At 41.9% G+C, this 18,201-nt stretch overlaps 1 protein-coding gene across 1 annotated transcript in view; it reads right to left on the bottom strand.

The window, feature by feature from the left end:
* Positions 1-1,052: 1,052 nt before the first annotated feature.
* Positions 1,053-18,201, bottom strand: part of LOC109291079 (sodium channel protein type 5 subunit alpha-like) — an 87,704-nt gene continuing 70,555 nt past the window's right edge. Inside the window, exons 18-26 of the mRNA XM_019507939.1 lie at positions 16,330-16,484; positions 14,367-14,540; positions 13,712-13,834; positions 11,614-11,892; positions 10,522-10,575; positions 6,843-6,984; positions 4,260-4,360; positions 3,521-3,791; positions 1,053-2,284 (exon numbers count right to left, since the gene is read on the bottom strand). Of these exons, the coding sequence (XP_019363484.1) occupies positions 1,053-2,284; positions 3,521-3,791; positions 4,260-4,360; positions 6,843-6,984; positions 10,522-10,575; positions 11,614-11,892; positions 13,712-13,834; positions 14,367-14,540; positions 16,330-16,484 (2,531 nt within the window). The remainder of the gene's footprint in view (positions 2,285-3,520; positions 3,792-4,259; positions 4,361-6,842; positions 6,985-10,521; positions 10,576-11,613; positions 11,893-13,711; positions 13,835-14,366; positions 14,541-16,329; positions 16,485-18,201) is intronic.

Below are 18,201 nucleotides of genomic sequence, written 5' to 3'. Positions count from 1 at the left end.
CATATAAAATCAACCTATATGGAAACAAATATCATGGAAGTATTAAGAGGGCCTCTGCAGCACTCTTGTGGCTATGACTACCTAAAAATGGGAAACAAAGGAAAACGAATCAGTCACTGAAAAGCAAGATACTGCATACTGAACATGTGAGCCTGTGTATCTCAAATAAGCATTTACATGTATGCAGGAAGAGAATGAACCTAGGCCCGAGACTCTATCTGTGTGGAGAAATCCTGGCTAATGAACACAGGCTGCCTTGAGAAGGGCAAAAGCCTTTAGAAGGAAAACAGGGTGAAGATCAAGAGAAACCAGGTCACAGTTATGAAAAATGTTACTCGATTCATGACCGTTGCTGGAGTGTTAAGTGTTGCATTTATTATTTCATTATACCGCAATAATACCACCACAATAGTATATACACCATGACTATTCTATGCGACTGCTTTCTATTGGAGGAGTTCCAGTACAGATTATCATATCAGCAGGTCATGCAATGGCTATGCTTGCGATATTTGAGTCACAGGACTTAAAATACCGGGAAACATTAATATAGCAGGTTAATAACCAAAATGTCAATTCATATTAGCCCCTTCCTTCCTTCAAAAAGTCCCCAAATCCTTATACTCTTTTCCCAGTCAGCCCATTCCCATCCCCACACAGATACTTTGTTCCAGACAGTCTGAGATTATCTTCTACTCCTCGAACTGGCTCCTGAATAAAGCAGACCAGCCTAATTAAGTGGACGTCCTGTCACCAGACATGAAGTAGAGTACTGACTCATCATTGTTCTTTCTGGATCACGGTAGCCAGAAACCAAGGATTCTGCCATAGTCTGAGCCTCACAATGATATAACTGCTGTGACCCTGAGCAGATTTATTCTGCACATGTGCAAACACTGAGCAAAGATGAATATCAGGGTCAAATGTTATAGTTAATGGCAAACCACCATTATTTCGTTTGCAACTGATGTTTAATAGGAAGCTGCTTAAATTGCTCTATATTTACAGCATTACATTCTGTACGCAATATTTTAAAGCATTCTTAACAAAAATTAAACAATGGATCCCTCTTCTCTGTCCACAGACAGTTCACAATCTACAGGGTCATCACTTTTGAAAGAATCTGTCATCTGTACCTTGAGATTGTCATTATTGGCTCCAGTAACACTGTCATAGGACGGAGGGAAAGAGGTTGTGGACACACTTGCAGACTTGTCTACAATCCTATCATAATTTTCATTCATCATAAGTGCAATGAGACCTTCCTTCTCTGGAGCATCTTCTTCAAGGATGTCACCATCACTGGTTCTACGACGATATAAAAAAGAGGCCTGCTTCAAGGAACGTTGAAGCAAGTGACTCCTGTAAGCCCTCTGGATAATAATAGCAGATATCTCCTCTTGTTTGCGTCTGAGCGTACTTGTAATTGGCTCATATGACAGCTTGGATGGGTTGGCAGCCATAAACTTTTCCTCCATCTGTACTTTAAGGGCATCCATCTCCCCAGAGTCTCCTAACACTCGTTTGGTAAAAGCAAACAAGATATCCAAGCAGTGGATCCTATCTCCACTGACCATGGGAAGGTCCATTGCTATGAGCTCAAGATGATTTGGTTTTGGTATGCGTAAAGGTTCTGCCAAAATATTTGCAAAGTCTGAAAGTGAGGCATAAGGAATAAACTGTGTTGCTCCAGGATCAAACTTCTCCCAAATTTCATAAAACATATCAAAGTCATCTTCACCTAAAGGATTTGTACTTTCCTCAGTGGCAGCATTGAAGTTCTCTAAAATAACAGCTATATACATGTTTACCACAATGAGAAATGATATAATGAGATAACTTACAAAATATATTATACCTATAGCAGGTTTTCCACATTCTCCCAGTTTGCCTTGTATTTTTGGGTTACAATTTGGTGGTCCAGTATTTAAAATAGGACTGAGAAGCCCATCCCAGCCAGCTGATGTTGTGATTTGGAAGAGACAAAGCATGCTGTTAGCAAAGGTTTGGAAGTTGAACATCTCATCAATTCCAGCCTCCCTCTTAACATAGGCAAAGTTAGTCATGCCAAAAATGGCATAAATGAACATGACCAAAAAAAGTAAGAGACCAATGTTGAACAGAGCAGGAAGTGACATCATTAAGGCAAAAAGGAGAGTTCTAATTCCTTTGGCAGCTCGGATGAGTCTTAGTATTCGTCCGATCCGAGCCAAGCGAATGACTCTGAAGAGCGTAGGTGACAAGTAACTTTCGAATTGCTTAGCAAGGTCAGAAAGCAGAGTGGCTAAAAAAGAGAAATGAGTAACCAGTTAGAATGTCTCAAGTTTTCTCACTGAGCAATGGAAAGAAATAATACCAGCAAAACGGATACGTCTCTGAACTGAAGAGGCCCACGACTTAGCAGTGATGCAATAAAATAGGCGTCTTTAAAAAGTTAAATGGCTTATCAGTAAATGTTCAGAAAACATGGACTGCATGCATCTTATTTGGCCCTAGGTGTGCAAAAAGAAAGGAGAAACCAAGGATACCTGAAATAAATGGTAATGCCAGTTACAGGCACTCTAATGATTAGATACTAACCATATAAAGACCATATGAGCAAGACATGCCAACATAAGAGATGCAGGCATAATTCATGCTAAACAGCACTGCTTTTAGTCCCAACTCTAGGGGCCTGAAACCACAAATAGGGGTGTATTATTCTGATATTGGGTTCACTTATAGACAAGGCAAAATAGCTCTAACAATACAGATTTATTAACTTGGATCCAGAGGTGCAAAATTCAATATCCTATACATGATGAAGCCAGGGGTTTTGTTACACAAGAAAAGGCTATTTTTATTTAAGGCCTTCTAAAATAAAATGTCAAGTAAGTAGATGTGACAAATTCCCAAGTAGTCTCATAGGACATAGTTACATTTTCTATTTTAAGTTAGACTCTTTTAAGCAACTCAATTTTAACAGTCAAAGTATAGGGCACACACTTTAAAAAAAACCCCTAAAATTTGTGCAATTTTTTTCTATATTGGTCAAAACTATTTGATTGATTAGATTAGATAACAAATATCAGGTAATCCTTGAGGTCTGTAAAAAAAGAGCTAGAGGTTAACAAATTTAAAATGTTTTATATCTTCCCTAAAATACCTAATTATCTCCTGATTAATGATAAAATCAGTACACTTCTTCCTCAGAATGATCTTATCTGAGTCTTTAGATATAAATATTACTATTATCTAATTATTTGTACAACTTTTTAAACCATAAAAAGATAAGTACGACTATGGAGAAGTACAGGGTAAGTGAAAACAGTTAGGAAAAATATAAATCCTTGTTCCATATTATTTGAATATATTCATGGTTATTTTTTCCCCTCAGACACTGTATGTCTTGGACAATTTTGACCAGTTTTTCAAACATTTGATTCCCAGAATCCTAGTTCTCTTTTGGCATCAGTTTGTGGTCAACCTAACTTTTTTATCTTATGCATGGTGAAGAGAGTGTCAGTATATTTTTACCTACCTACAATTGATATGACCACAACAATTAAATCAAATATGTTCCAGGCATTGATGAAATAGTATTGTCTCAGAGCCAACAATTTCACAACGCATTCTCCGGTAAAGATGGCAACAAAGAGTATATTGATTTTGTTAAGAACAGCCGTCTTGGTTGTACTTTGATCATCAGTTTCCACCATCATGGTGACCATGTTAAGACAGATAAGAGTTATGATGGCAATATCAAACGGTTGACTTGTTACAATGTCAAAGAGGAACCCTTGATATTTATTCTGAGAAAAGAAAGAAAAATATTAGGAATTAATTAGAAAAAGTAGATGTGAATATGTTTGTTCATATTTACTAGAAGAAAGGTTTAATCTTGACACTGCAACATTTAATTCCATTATAGACAGATATATAATGGACAGTCTGAATATAAAAAAAATCATTCATTTCCCATTCAGAAAGACAGTCGATTCTGAGGTAAATATATAAGCCAATAATGTTTTCCCAGAAAACTCCATAAATATTTAATTTTGCAATCTTTCAAGTAGCAAACAAAAGTTACATTTACTTTTAATTTAATTTACAGAGATGTAAGTGACCGTGAGAGCTCATCCAATTCAAGAGAAGATCACCCAGGTCTAAATCATGCTAGATAAGCATTGTCTGGCCTTAATTTTAATTCACATTAAGTTCTTATTACAGATATAGACTGATTAGAAATCTTTCATTGGGAGGAGCTCAGATGGTCTTACCAGTGGCCTTGGGATGGGTTTTTGGGGTTTCTTGGATCCCAATTTTTTCATGGCATTATAATATTTTTTCTGTTCTTCTGTCATAAAAATGTCCTCCCCACCTAAGTATATGGAGAAATGCTACCATTACTGGTGATGCTAAAACAGCGTCATTGTAGTGCAAAAGTCTAAAATACTAGGAAACAACATTTTTCTGCACTTGCACTTCTTCCTAAGACACTTTTCACCTAATTAAACAAAAAGCAGAGAGCTTTCTGTGCAGCTGCTTAGCAGCATTTCACTGGTTCAGAGTAGTAGGTTGCCAAGAGCTCAGACAGAGAAAAAGCAGTACCTCGCCCAGAGTAACTCTCCAAACTGCTTCCCACAGTGCTCCCCTTGGACCTCAGCTGGAAGGCTGGAAGAGACTCCATCTTGTGCAGCCCTTGTTTAACACTCTGGATCATCCCTAACTAAAACTCCCCAGCCAAGTATCTGTCCAGCCTGATCTTGAACATTTCCAGGGATGGAGATTCCATACAACCTCTGCAGGTACCCTGTTCCAATACTTGACCATTGTCATAGTCAGAAAGTTCTTCCTAATCTCCAACCTAAATTTCCACTGCTGAAACTTGACTTACTTGTTCCTAGTCCTGCCTCCTATGGCCACAGAAAAAGCCCATCTCCATCTCACCATCCAATCATTAATGATTGGATGTTGGGCACAATGATCCACTGAGTTATATACCTACTTTACAGTACCCTAGAGTCGAGAAAACATGGTTGGGGTTCAAGGAAAAAGAGATGGGGAAGCACCTAATTTAGAATTGTGAAAAAGACACAGCTGGAAGGGTGTAACAAGTGGGCATCCTGAGGCCAATTTCTATATAGGCCTGCCCACTTGATTCTGGACAAACCACTGGCCTGTCTCACCTGCCACACCTTGATGTTCTGATTACTTGATGTTAATTAGGCAGGAGGCAGACAAGGGTCTCTGTACGTGACTCTGGCCATCCCCTTATCATGTCTCATGCCTTGCAGATATTTCTTGACCTAACACCCAGCCTCATCATATTCCCATGGCCTCACTTGCCCCTATCCATCCTTAGCACACACTAGGCTCCCTGCCCCATCTCTAGGCCTACAAGCCCCATCTCCAGGTTCTAAGTCTTGTCCTCAGGGTCCAAGCCCCATCCCCAGTATCCAAGCCAGCCCTATCCTAGGGCTCCAACCTGGCTGAATCCTCAGGCTCCAAGCTATCCCCATCCTCAGGCTCCAACTCTGGGCCTACAAACCCCTCACACCAGGCTCCAAGCCCCTCATTCAGGGACTGGGGCTCCAAGCCCCGTCCCCCTCTCTGGAGCCTAACGCTCAGCTCCCTCATGTGGCCTCAGGCTCCACTGTGAGACTGGGCACTACCACAGGTCCCTCCACCGACCTGGGCCCTGCCTCAGGGCTCACACTGAGCCTGGGCTCCCCCTGCTTGATCTCACCAACCAGAGATGTAGGGCTAGGGTTAGAAGGTGCCCCATACTCACCTTTCACTGGGGAGGCAACTGGCCTGGCATTTCTGGGGAGCTACCCTGCTTGACCAGGCCATCCTTCCCCAGCAGGGTGCAGTTTTCAGTCAAACCCAGGACCATGGGGCCTCCTCCTTTGCCATAACCCCAGCCCTTACCTCCAAGATGTTGTGAGCAGCAACTCCAGCCAGGTGGTGCTCTCTGACTGGCTAGCAGCATACTGCTGCTCCCTCTGCAGTTCAGAGCCCAGCTCTTATAGAAGACAGATGGGCCCTGCTCCTAATCAGGCAGCCCTGCCTTATTGGCACTGCAAGCAGCTGGGGACTGCCTTGCTGCTGCTGCTGCTCAAGCCCCTGAGAGTAAAAGAACACCCTGTTCTCTGTTACAAAGGGTCCTTGATATCTCATCTAACCCAATGGCTGCTCAAGAGAGGATCAGTTCTACCTAAACTATCCCAAACAAACATTCACCAAACCAGCACTGGAGCACTTCCACTGACAGATTCCACAGCGACAGAAGACCGGTCTCCTACATCTTAGCCTTGTGCCATAGTTCCCTAAAATATGCTACACCCCAACAGAGTTTTTTTGCCCACATGGACACCCTGTCATATTTATATTTATTTTGCTTCTGGTAAGTTTGTTTTTGCCATAATAATAAATACAAATAGATCTTAGGGGCTTCGGTATAGAGCTGGCATTATGTATTCTGTAAGCATGGGTGCAACTGGTGCCACCTTATTGGGGGGGGCACGTGCCCCCCCAGCAACCAGTCAGCAACTGGGAGGGGGGTACCCCACAGCTAATCTTGCCGACAGAGGTGGGGGTCCCCCACAGCAGATCACACCAACCGGGAAGCGGCCACGGTGCTCCTGGAAGTGGTCGCGGTGCTTCCCACTCCCTGGCCAGCGCTCATGGTGGGGTGGGTACCAGCGCTCCCACCTGCCTCCCCCCCTTCCTGTCACCTAAGCAGGGAGAACAGTCTGTCAGGGGGTGCACGTGCACCCCCATACACCCCCTCCACATTGCCACTGTCTGTAAGAATGAATAAAAACAAGACATTAAGGACCTGGAGATATCCAAGATACTTATCTTTTTCTTTTGCTCATTAAAGTTGTCAATAATAACCCCAACAAAGAGATTCAGTGTGAAGAAAGACCCGAAGATGATGAAAATCACAAAATAGAGGTACATAAAGCGACTGGACTCCATTTTTGGCTGTTCTGATTCCTAAAACAAAAGGAAAATGAAAAGAATATGGTGCCAATCCTGACCTGAGTTCTGTATGGAAGCAGGGTCCTCCCACACAGAACTCCTTGAAGGATCAGAAATTTGTTAAGTCATTGCAAATGCTGAAAAATCTCTCTAGCTGAAATCTGTCTGCAGGATACAAGAAGTCCTACATTTTAAGCAGTAAGAAAGAGGAGGGAACAAACTTTGTAGCATGACTACTTGGAAATTCAATGGCACTGCAGATGATAATGTAACTGGAGACAATGTTTTTTGCAGACCACAATTATCTTTCCTGAAACTGAAAATATGTTCTGCAAATAATACTCTAAATATTCTGTTGCAGACGTAATTGCCCAGAGTATTAGCCCAATGTCTGAGAGTAGTATTGCTGCTCTTGTTTGTTATTTTGATTTTCTTTACCATATATGCTATGGTACAGTCTGGTCATTGGGCAGAACAAGTTATAATAATTTGGCATTATCGTTATTTGTATGAAAAAAATGAAGGGCAAAGTTTCCCAATCCACTAACTGTACACAAAGAAATAAGATAGAAAGATGAGTTAGTTTACTTTTATTTTGCACATGTATTTCTTTTTTTAAAAAGCACTCAAGATTTTCTCTTTTAAGCAGCTGTTTAAAAAAATAACATCCATTGTGGCTCTGTGGCTGATCCAAGTCCCACTCAAGTCAATAGGAATTTTTATTGTGATTCAGGTCTCAATGAAGTCATCTCACTGGCACAGTTTTCAGAAGTGTTGAACAATTAGCAGCTTCCACTAAGATCAATGGGAGTGTTCAGTGCTCAGCATTAGCAAATCAGACAATTTCTTTTGGAACATAAAATCCAGCTCCTGCTTTTAAGAATCTCAGCCTTGATATTTTCTTTTAATCAATGGCATTGGGGAAAATGCCATTATAACAGAATCCAAATTCTTCCTAAAATTAGATTCTGTACCTGTCTATGAAGACGAAGGCTTGTGAAAAATCCAGAGGTATACAGGGCTGCAGCAAATAGATGCACTGGACTGCTGAGCTGCTCTGACTGTTTGCTGTGGCTTTTATTTCAATACATCAGGTCTCGAATCATCTTGGCAGGACTATTGATTCATAGATTCATAGTTGTTAGGGGCTGGAAGGGACCTTACAAGATCATCAGGTCCAGCTCCCCTGCACTTGGGCAGGAAAGACCGCTGGGGTCATCTGACCCCAGCAAAGTGGGCGTCAAGATGCTTTTTGAAGATCACCATGGTGTGTGACTGTACCACCTCTGGGGGGAGTCTGTTCCAGACCCTTGGCACTTGACCTGTAAAGAAGTTTTTCCTTACGTCCAATCTGAATTGATCTTCAATCAGTTTGTGCCCATTTTTTCTTGTCTTTCCCTGAGGGGCCTTGGTGAACAGATGCTTTCCCAGGCCCTGATGTATGCCCTGATATACTTATAGGCTGCCACCAAGTCCCCTCTGAGTCTTCTCTTCTCCAGGCCGGACAGTCCCAAGTCTTTTAGCCTCTCCTTGTATGACCTGCTCTCCAGACCTCTAATCATGCATGTGACTCTCCTTTGGACTCTTGCAAGCTTCTCCACACCCTTCCTGAAGTGCAGCACCCAGAACTGGATACAGTACTCCAGCTGTGGTGTCACCAAGGCTGACTAGGGCAGGAGGATGACATCTTTAGTCTTGCTCAAGATACATTGGTATGAGCTCCAGCTCATCTGAGAAGCAGAATCCTTTGAAGTAAAAGTCACAGCAAGCATCTGAGCAGGTAATACATGTGGTAATCCTAAATTTGGCAACCCACCAAGAACTAAGGGTTGCACAGCACCTGAATGAAAGGTATGGGATATACTGTATGTTAGAGGTGTGCAAAATGGGCCGTATTCAATTCAGATTCAGCCCGGATCGGGGACAATGATTCAATTAGTTGATTTGGATCACTGTCTTGATTTAATTCAGCCAAATCAGAATCTGAAGATTCGATGGTGATTTGGAGAATCGGAGATTTGGCCATAGATGCAGCTTTAAATGTTTTTTCTACATACCTCCAGGTACCAAGCGTGACTCGTGATCACTGCAATGGTGGGGCAGATGGAATATCCCACAGGAGTGCAGGGGGGCCCCGTGTGCTCGGCGGCAGACCTGGAAGTGGACCGGAAGTAGTTCTGGGTCACTTCTGGGTCTGCTGCTGAGCACACTGTGGACCCCCCTGCACTCCTGCGAGATGCTCCATCTGCCCCACCATCTCAGCATTCATGAGCCACCTGGTACCTCGAGGTATGTAAAAAAAATTTCTGTGTCAGGGGGGTTTCTGATTCAATTCAGAGAAATTAAAGGGTCTCCTGATTCAGAGATTTGACCACCAAATCAGTCACCGAAAGGATTCGGAGATTCAGCCACTGAATCGGGCCAAATCGAATCAGTAACTGAAGCTTCACATAGCCCTACCATATATTACTGTATATTACTGTTGGTGGTAGGAAATAGAAAGCTTTAAACAGTGTGAGTATATTCTTCTATGTCATTTCTGAGTTTATTTACTTTCTTGTTAGTAATCCTTTTGACTTTAAGTTTTTTTTGGGACCCAGGACTGTGTGTGTTCCTTTTGTACAGCACCTAACACCATGGGGACCTGATCCGGATTGGGAACCCTGGGCACTATAATAACATAAACAGTAAACAGGTCTGGCAATTTATTGTAAATGGTTGTTTAGTTCAATCATTGATTGTCCCCAGTTTTAAACATTTAAGCTTTTAGCTGGACATAAAGTTATTTCCCTGTAAAGCATTTACTGTTGCAACTGATCTGCATTATACTGCATATCATTCATGAGTGAATTGTTTGCATCAGAAGGTGGAAGCTGTGTCCATGCTGTGGCTGTTTCTCTCCGCTTCCTCCCCCACTCACACCTGCAGCATGGGCATAGTAGGAAGCTGAAGCAGTGAGCGGGGAGGGGGAGTTGGGAGGAGGGGTAAGAGTGGGGAGCTGTGCCACAGGACCAGGCACAGGCAAAGCCTTCCAGCTCCCCAGGCTGGATCCAGTGGCTCTGCAGGCTGGATCTGGCCCTTAGGTTGTATGTTGCTGATCCCTGCATTATGACATTGTGCAGACTAACAATTTAACGAGGATCAAAAAAGCAATGGATAAATTTAGGCAGAATAAGTCCAGCAGTGGGTATTAAACATGACAGTAGGGTGCAACTGCCAAATCAGGACTTCAAGGCCTCTGAAACCTGGAAGCAGTGTGGGAAGATGGGCAGGGGACAAATCAGTCCAGATAGGCCCTGCATGAATACTTTTTGCCTTAGCATCCACTCTCTGTTACTGTGAGTGAGGCCATAGGTTCACTTAGCCACGTGTATTTCTTATATTCTCTTATATCCTGAAATTGGAGACCTTGATCTTGAGCAGACAGCACTGGCAAGCAATGTATAGGGCAAGCTACCCAGTATTTCAAACAGTTAGTATGAAGATTACAAAACACAGCAAAAAACTGGAGAGGCAGAGCCAAAAAAGCACACTGTAAACGTAGAGCCCTACCTCTCGTGAATCAACGGCTGCATACATAATGTCCATCCAGCCCTTAAATGTTGCCTAAAAGAAATTAAAGAAACCATATTTAACATTTAGCATAAGATTCTACATCCCATCAACTGTATTTATTTGCAGAAGGCTCACATTTTTCCCTTAGAACTGTGAATGACGTGGAGGGTAGGCTCTCAGTCTCTGTCTTTCCAAAACAAGATGCCTATCTTATTTGGAGTTATGTGATACAAGAGAACATGCAGTACTACTTTAAGTTTTTATGAGTATGAAGGAACTGTAGGCCTGCCACAGAGACCAATCAGTCAGTTCCCCATAACCCCCAAGGTTGCAGAGCAGCATCAAAATGGCACACTTATGACGCTTCTCCATTGCTGACATTCTTTGTCCGTGTTAGAAAGTCGTGTTCTGGTCTTCTGTTTCCTTCGTAATGTTTTCTACCCACATTTCTCTTTGGTAGGGGAACTCCCAGCGGATGCATTGGGGCCACATCTACCTATGCCTCTACCCCCACACCTCCTTTCAGTGCAGTAGGTAGGCTGGGGCATTGTGGAGTTATCTTTCAGTGATGTTATGCTACAGATTTTGTTCATGTGTCTATGGTCCAGGAAAGACCCTCAATTCAGTGGCAGAACAAACGTTCTCAACAATTAGCTTTAAAAGGTGGTGGGGCAAGGGCTGAGCCCAAGAATCAGAGTTGGAACAAAAATCTCTGCACTGAGATTTATTCAGGGGAGAGAATTCTGCTTCCAGTCTCATGAAATTAAAATAAATACGTCACTTTCCCAGCATATAAGCGAAGGTCCAAATAGCACACGATTAAATGGTTACCGCCCTAATTTGCAGCTAACCATTAGGATCGACATGGTGCTCATGCTGCAGATGGGGAGAGGGGCGGTAAGAGGACACCTATTACTTTTTTTCTGCAGGAACTTGGCACATTGTGAGTGTAAGCATGAGATGGGGAGAGGAAAGAAAGGTGATCTGTAAGGCCATGATTTCCTGCCACCAACAGAGGTGGGTGAGAAGTAGGCAGAACATTTATGACACCCTGCAGCATGCCAGCAAGCAAAAGAAAATTGAACTTACCACCTGAAGAAGTGCTAGGTAACCAGAACCAACATTATCAAAGTTGACCTTAGCATTGACCCAGTATATCTTTTTTGTGTCATTTAGGCTTTGACAATGGTTTTTATTCTCAATAAGATGACTTAATTCTGAATCTTCTTCTGTCAAGTTAACACATTTTTGAAACTTTCCTGCAAACAGGTTCACACCCATGATACTGAAAATAAGCCAGAAAATGAGGCAGACGAGCAGAACGTTCATGATGGACGGGATGGCACCCACCAGGGCATTCACAACCACCTTAAGGGACATTAAAGAAAACAAATACGGGTACTCATGTGAGAACATGGCCATACACAACGAATAGCGCTTTGCGACATTGAACTGTTTTGTGGAACTGAGCAATTGCTTGTCATTTCTGCAAACAGTTACACATGCAAGTAATTTGATTCCTGTGAATACTCTCTGCCAAAGTCAATAGTCACTGCTGGCCTGAGAAAACTTTTCCACATGCAGCGTTTTCTCTTAGGCCATGTGTAGATGAAACGAGGGGCATGTGTGCACAACACTTTAAAATGGGTTAAATACTTTTGCACCGCTTTAATGGCACTGGTGTTTGCACGTGTCAGCGGTGTGCTGCACATTAATTCCAGCTGCTGTAGCACTTTCGGTGGCATAATGCGCCTTAAATGACTCTGGGGTGCAGGAAAATAAAACACCTGTGAGGAGTTTTAGTAGGCTGCCCCACAGCTGTGAAGCAAAGCACTGGGCTCCGTGCGACTCAGGGGCCGTGCAGGCAGCCCACGCAGGCAGCCTGGCAGCAGCCCCGAAAGGCAGGCTCCACTGAAGGAAAAAAAAAAGAAACAAGCCTGATTTTTTTTTCCCCTTGGAGCCTGCCTGCCTGCATGAGTTGTGAGGCCCGGTACTTCCCTCTGCAGCTGCCGTGTCCCCATCACTGCCCAAGTCAGGTGCCTGCAGGTGGGTGCCGGCTGGGGGGCGGAGACTGCCACTTCCATGGAGGGAAGCACCAGCTCCTCCCCATCCCCTGCAGCCCAGGGACTGCTCCTCCTGCTCGCAGCTTACCACTTCAATTTAAGGTGAAATAAACCCCCACTTAGTCTACACATGCCCTTAGACTGTAACCTCTTTGGAACAATAAATCTCTTTACCCTGTGAAATACCTCAAATGTTTTGTGACACCATTAAGCATCAACAAAGTAATTATAATCGGAAGATGATATTTCTAGTTTTGTTCTTTGTTTATACTTGCCATTACTACCTTTCTCCAAGAGAACTAATTCAGAGTATCATTTTTGTAAAAGTAGCATGGAAAATTTGTTATTAGAGGACCCATGACTCCCTGGTTGGTAGGCTAGTATCATTATTATTATTTATTGCATTTACGTAATGACAAGGGTATGATACTAGTATGGAAGTGGACGACTGTTCCTTCCCCAGAGAACTTACAATGTAAGCATGCAACAAGAGACCACTCAAAGATACAGGAAATGGGCCAATACAAAAAACCCAGATAATATTTGTCAACATGATAAGCATTGGTCTTGGTGCACTGTCAGGGATCAGCCCCTTTCATTTCAAAGAAAGCTCATCTGCAGGACCCCTCTGTCTGGTCTCCCTGTAGAAGGACCCCCCTGAAGCCATCCTGGCACAGCAAGAGTGGCAAGCATCTGGCTTCAAGACCCTAGCTCTTCCTCGCCCCCAGGTCCCGTTCCCCCTATCTGCGGCACTCATTTCAGAGTTTACTGATAATGAGTAATGTGATGATAATGTGAGGCAGATGGGACATGCTTTCCTTCTGGCATATCTGTGGGAGTCTCTCAGCCCCCCTTACCCCTGATTTGCACCACAGAGGGCGTGCCATGGAGCTACTATGTAGCATGTTCACATTGGCACAGAAATTTGCTGTCATTGTTACAGGCAGCCAATGCTCAACAAACAAACACTGTGATGTATAACTAATATTCTAAGATAAGGAGCAAAAATATGGGCAAAGATGGGTTGTTTCAAGGGGTGATTCTTAACCTCTGACCATTCTGTCTGAGTCCTTGCCCTTTTACATGATCACATAGGAGGTTTTGATGATTGCATTTACTCTTACCCTCATCCCTTCAAATCTTGACAGTGCTCGCAATGGTCTCAAAGCTCGGAGAGTCCTAAGAGATTTCATAGGACCAACTTCAGAGTAGCCAAGTAAATTTGCTATAAGGCTTGCTAAAGAGACCTAAACAGGGATGCAAAGCAAAAGACAAAATATTAGTAGAAGCCAGTCATCTTTCTCTCTCTCTCTCTCTCTCTCTCTCTCTCTCACTTTTTCTCTCTTTTTTTTGTTAAAAAATCCTGCCAGTGAAAGTGTGAACCAACGCACAGGAGGTCTGTAGGTCAAAAGCAGAAATACAGTTTATATGTAGAAAATAACAGGTAAATTCTGGGCCCGCCCAAAATTAATAGTAAAATACCCAGTGATGCTAGTCATGTCATAACTTCATACATTTATTTAACATAGCAAATTTAATTACCTCCATTACTACCCTTACCCTTGATTAATAAAGCTAAAGAAATGTTGTGATGAACATTTGACCAAACTGAATAATAACCTAAAGTACCCAAATTATGACACTGTGAAAGGACTTGATTTACAGAGGGGCCTTGATTTTTCTGCTTTTGGATAAAAAATGAATCCCCCTTCAGGATGTCTCAAATTTGGCATTTAAAAGACAGAGAACATTTTGTTTGTGTTCAAAAGCAAAACTTACATCTACAATGAGAAAATCAAGCCAGCACCAGGCATTGGTGAAGTACTGCTTGAAGCCATAAGCCACCCATTTCAGAAGCATCTCCAGGACAAAGATGAAGGTAAACATTTTGTCAAGAAATTCCAACATTATTTTAATACGTGGTCGCTCTGAAAGATGAACATCTTCAAAAACCTGGAATAAAAAGTTTAGATATAAAACCACTGGAGCAAATTTCACTGAAATATTTAATGTTATGTTGGGATCAAAGACATATGCATCTTTGTATTAGGGATGAGATTCTGCAAATAGTTATGCATGAATGTAACTTTACATCTGTGAGCAGTGAAGGTGATAATAATGAAAATGATACATTAGGCATGGTGGAAGGATCAAAAACTATGATTATACATGAAACTAATCCTTGCTCCATAGGTACAGCCACCTTTCTTCATTAAAACTCTATTTCGTGGCCTAGAATCTATTTGCCCCAGAAAATAAGATTGATTTAAGAGAACAGAAGTTGCAAAGAGAAGTAAGATTGATAAGAGAATAGAAGATGCAAAGATAGTAAAGATGGGTAGTGGAAATGCCAGCCTTGGTACTGCTTATGTCTTCTCAAGTCCTATATCTGCAGCAGTTAATCCTACAGTTATCACAGCTGCAAGGATATCAGGTATGGCCATTTCATAGATAAAGGTATAGTCTCAGTACCATAGTTTGTAGTGGGCAAATACAGGTTCTCAAAACCATGTGGCACTGAAGTTGTAGCCACAAACCTGAGCATGGTGACAAATTTCTTCCAAGGAGACAAAAAACTGCAGAACAATCAGGATATTTAGAAGCAGATTTCCGAGTTGGAAAAGCAGTACATCTGGGCTAGGGACAGGCTGCCAAGTATGACGGGGGAGGGGCTTAAACCCCCACCCTGGCCTGAAGGGACCCTGGAGTCAGTCAGGGAGGTGAAAAACATCTTTCCTCGCTAGAAATTAAGTTGACATTTCCAAATGGCTAAAATACAATATCTTCCATATTTCAGGGATATATGGTGTAGCCGTGTTGGTCAAAGAATTATAGACAAACAAAACTCTTAGGTTATAGGTGATCTCTTTTATTAGACCAACTAAATAGTAGCAAAAAACCCCACAAAAAACCCCAGGGGGAAAAAAACTTCCAACCTCTCCATCCCCTGTGCAAAACAAAGTTTGTTTTCTACCTGGGAGACTTTTTACAATCTTTGAATTCTCCTCAGCCCGGAGAGGGTGTTTGGACCGAAAAGCATGCAAAGAAATAGGTTTTTTTGCTACTATTTAGTTGGTCTAATAAAAGATATTGCCTCTAATCCATGGGTTTTGCTTGTCTATAATTTGCAGACCAATGTGGCTACAACACATACCCCTGAAATATATCAAGGAGGAAGTTTAATGATGCACATAAAGATATTATACACATGAAATAATCTGACAGAAAGCTCAAAAAAAAAATCTAAAACCTAAAGGGAGGGTGTGACAGCTTGTTAGAGTTACATATTTTGTCACGTAATTGATAGTAATGATGATGATCAGTTAGGCCTTTACTAAGTCATTTTTTCCCCTCTGCTCTCAACAAATTTGAGAATACTTTCCTTCCTTTGAGCTAGAAATCAAAGAATCGTAGAACCAGAAGGGACCTTCATCGAGTCCGGTCCCGTACGATAGGCAGGAAGTTATTGGGCTCAGACAAACTCAACAAGGTTCCTGTCCAGCCTCCTCTTGAGCCCCTCTGAGGATGGTGACTGCACTGCCTTTGCCAGGAGTGCGTTCCAGATTCTGGCGACCCTTACAGAGAAGAAGTTCTTCCTTATATCTAGCCTGAATTTACCCTCTATAAGCTTGTGTCCGTTGGTCCTCATCCTCCCTTGACATGCCTTCTTGAAAATCCCTGGCTTTGGTATTAAAAAGCTAATATTATAATTCAATCTGACATGAGATCAAGTTGAATTTACCAGGGCTCCACTGCTCAGCAGAATCATGAAGATGATAAAGGATTCAAACCAAGGATGTTCAATAATCCTATAGCAGGTTTTCCTCAGATTCCACCACTGTCGGCCTGGAAAATGTGTGGTGTCCACCATACAGCAAGGGAAATATTGAATGAAACCTAAAAGAAGGAGACAAGATAATGAATTGTATCTGAATACCAAGGATTGCGTAAATATTTCTAGATGCTGTTGGGAAAGTCCACAACTACTTAAAGTCTGTTCATTGGGGGTTTTTTGGTCCTTCTATGAAAACAGTCTACATCATTATTTTAAGCAATTATGAATATATTGCACCTATTAGTGAACAATCTTTCTTCACTTCCATATGGCATTGAGAATTTTGGCAATATTCATTTATTGCATTGGGTTTACAGAGCCTCAGAAATTCATTACGAATCTCAGGGCTTTGAAAGCCTTTTTCCAGCTCTCTCAACAAAATAACCACTGAGAGGTGGTTGAGAGGTGGAAAGGTAACATAGCTGAGATGAGGAATCACTCCATCTCAGAAATTACACATAAAGAAAAATCTGTAGGTTTCGATTCCATCCCCTTGATACTTCTGGGTTGATCTTTACGTTCTAATTTCTAGACCTTTAACCCTTCTGGTTTTAAACATACAAAGCGACCTGGTCTCCATCACACGCCTTGCAAGAATATTCAACAATTCATTTGATCCTGGTATTTAAAAAAAAATAGGCTGTATATCATGACAATTTCTTTTCAATCTCTCCATATTATTAGTACCTTTTATAAGTGGAGTTAGTTGCAATGCTAGTTATTAAGGTTGCCCAAGGCTTTTAATCTAAAACCCTGTTTTCAGCTGCTTATTCATGTTACCAAAATGTAAGAAATTGGGTTGAAATTTTCTATGCTGTGCATCTGCTTCATGGTGACTTCCTTGTGTGTTTTTCTTCTCTTGAGAATGAGAATACATTGTTTTGTCCATATTAAAAGTTCTGTGGCCATAATTTTGAGCACTTTTAGTGTTGTCATGGTCTGAATCAGGGAACTGAAATTAGTCAGGAGGGTGGTCTTTGTGACACATATTTTAAGTGTTTTTGTTTTCCTTAAAAATCTGCTTCAGTTTAACTAAATAATAATTTTTTGGCAAATTGCCCTTTGTTTGTGCTCCAGAGAAACTTGCTAAAGCAATGCATCTGATATTCCTAAAGGCTCCACCCATACTAGGCAGGAAGCTGCAGGATATTGGCAGCGTCTACACAAGACACTGACTGCACAGTAGCTCACTACTACTGTACAGTACCGTTGCATGGCAGGAAGTGTGATATGATGCTACTGTGCAGTAGTAACAGGGTACTGTGTAGTCACCGTCACTTAAAAGCCGTAGTATACACAAGTACTAAATGACTGTGCAGTAATGATTACGCAGTCAGGATCTCGTGTAGATGCAGCCACTGAGTAGAATATCCATGCAATCACTTTTCTAGACCATACTGAAGCCGGGTACAGGAATGAGAACCGAGAATAAGGAGTCTCTCTTTCTTGTACTCTAAATGACTGCCATGCTGGGCCCAGGCAATGTAAAGGAGAAAGGTGTTTGATTTAAAAACAGGGGAGACATGAGTTGGACCTGAAGAACAGATCCTAAGTGTCTTGAATCAGGTATAAAAAATTAGGATATATTTTAACTAAAACTCTCTGCGCCTCAGTCTCATGCCTGCAGAATGAGAGTAATAGTACTTCCTTACTTTAGGTTAGAGTGAAACGGACTGAATTAATTCTGAAGCATTTGTACAGTACAATGATGAGCATCATAGAAAAGCCCAGGAGGAATTTAATAATTCTGTCTTCATGTGTATACGCATTGGCGACGCT

This window comes from Gavialis gangeticus, unplaced genomic scaffold, assembly GCF_001723915.1.
Source record: "Gavialis gangeticus isolate Ggan-Ray unplaced genomic scaffold, GavGan_comp1, whole genome shotgun sequence".
Classification (NCBI taxonomy): Eukaryota; Metazoa; Chordata; order Crocodylia; family Gavialidae; genus Gavialis; species Gavialis gangeticus.
This window is presented reverse-complemented; position numbering and strand designations above follow the sequence as displayed.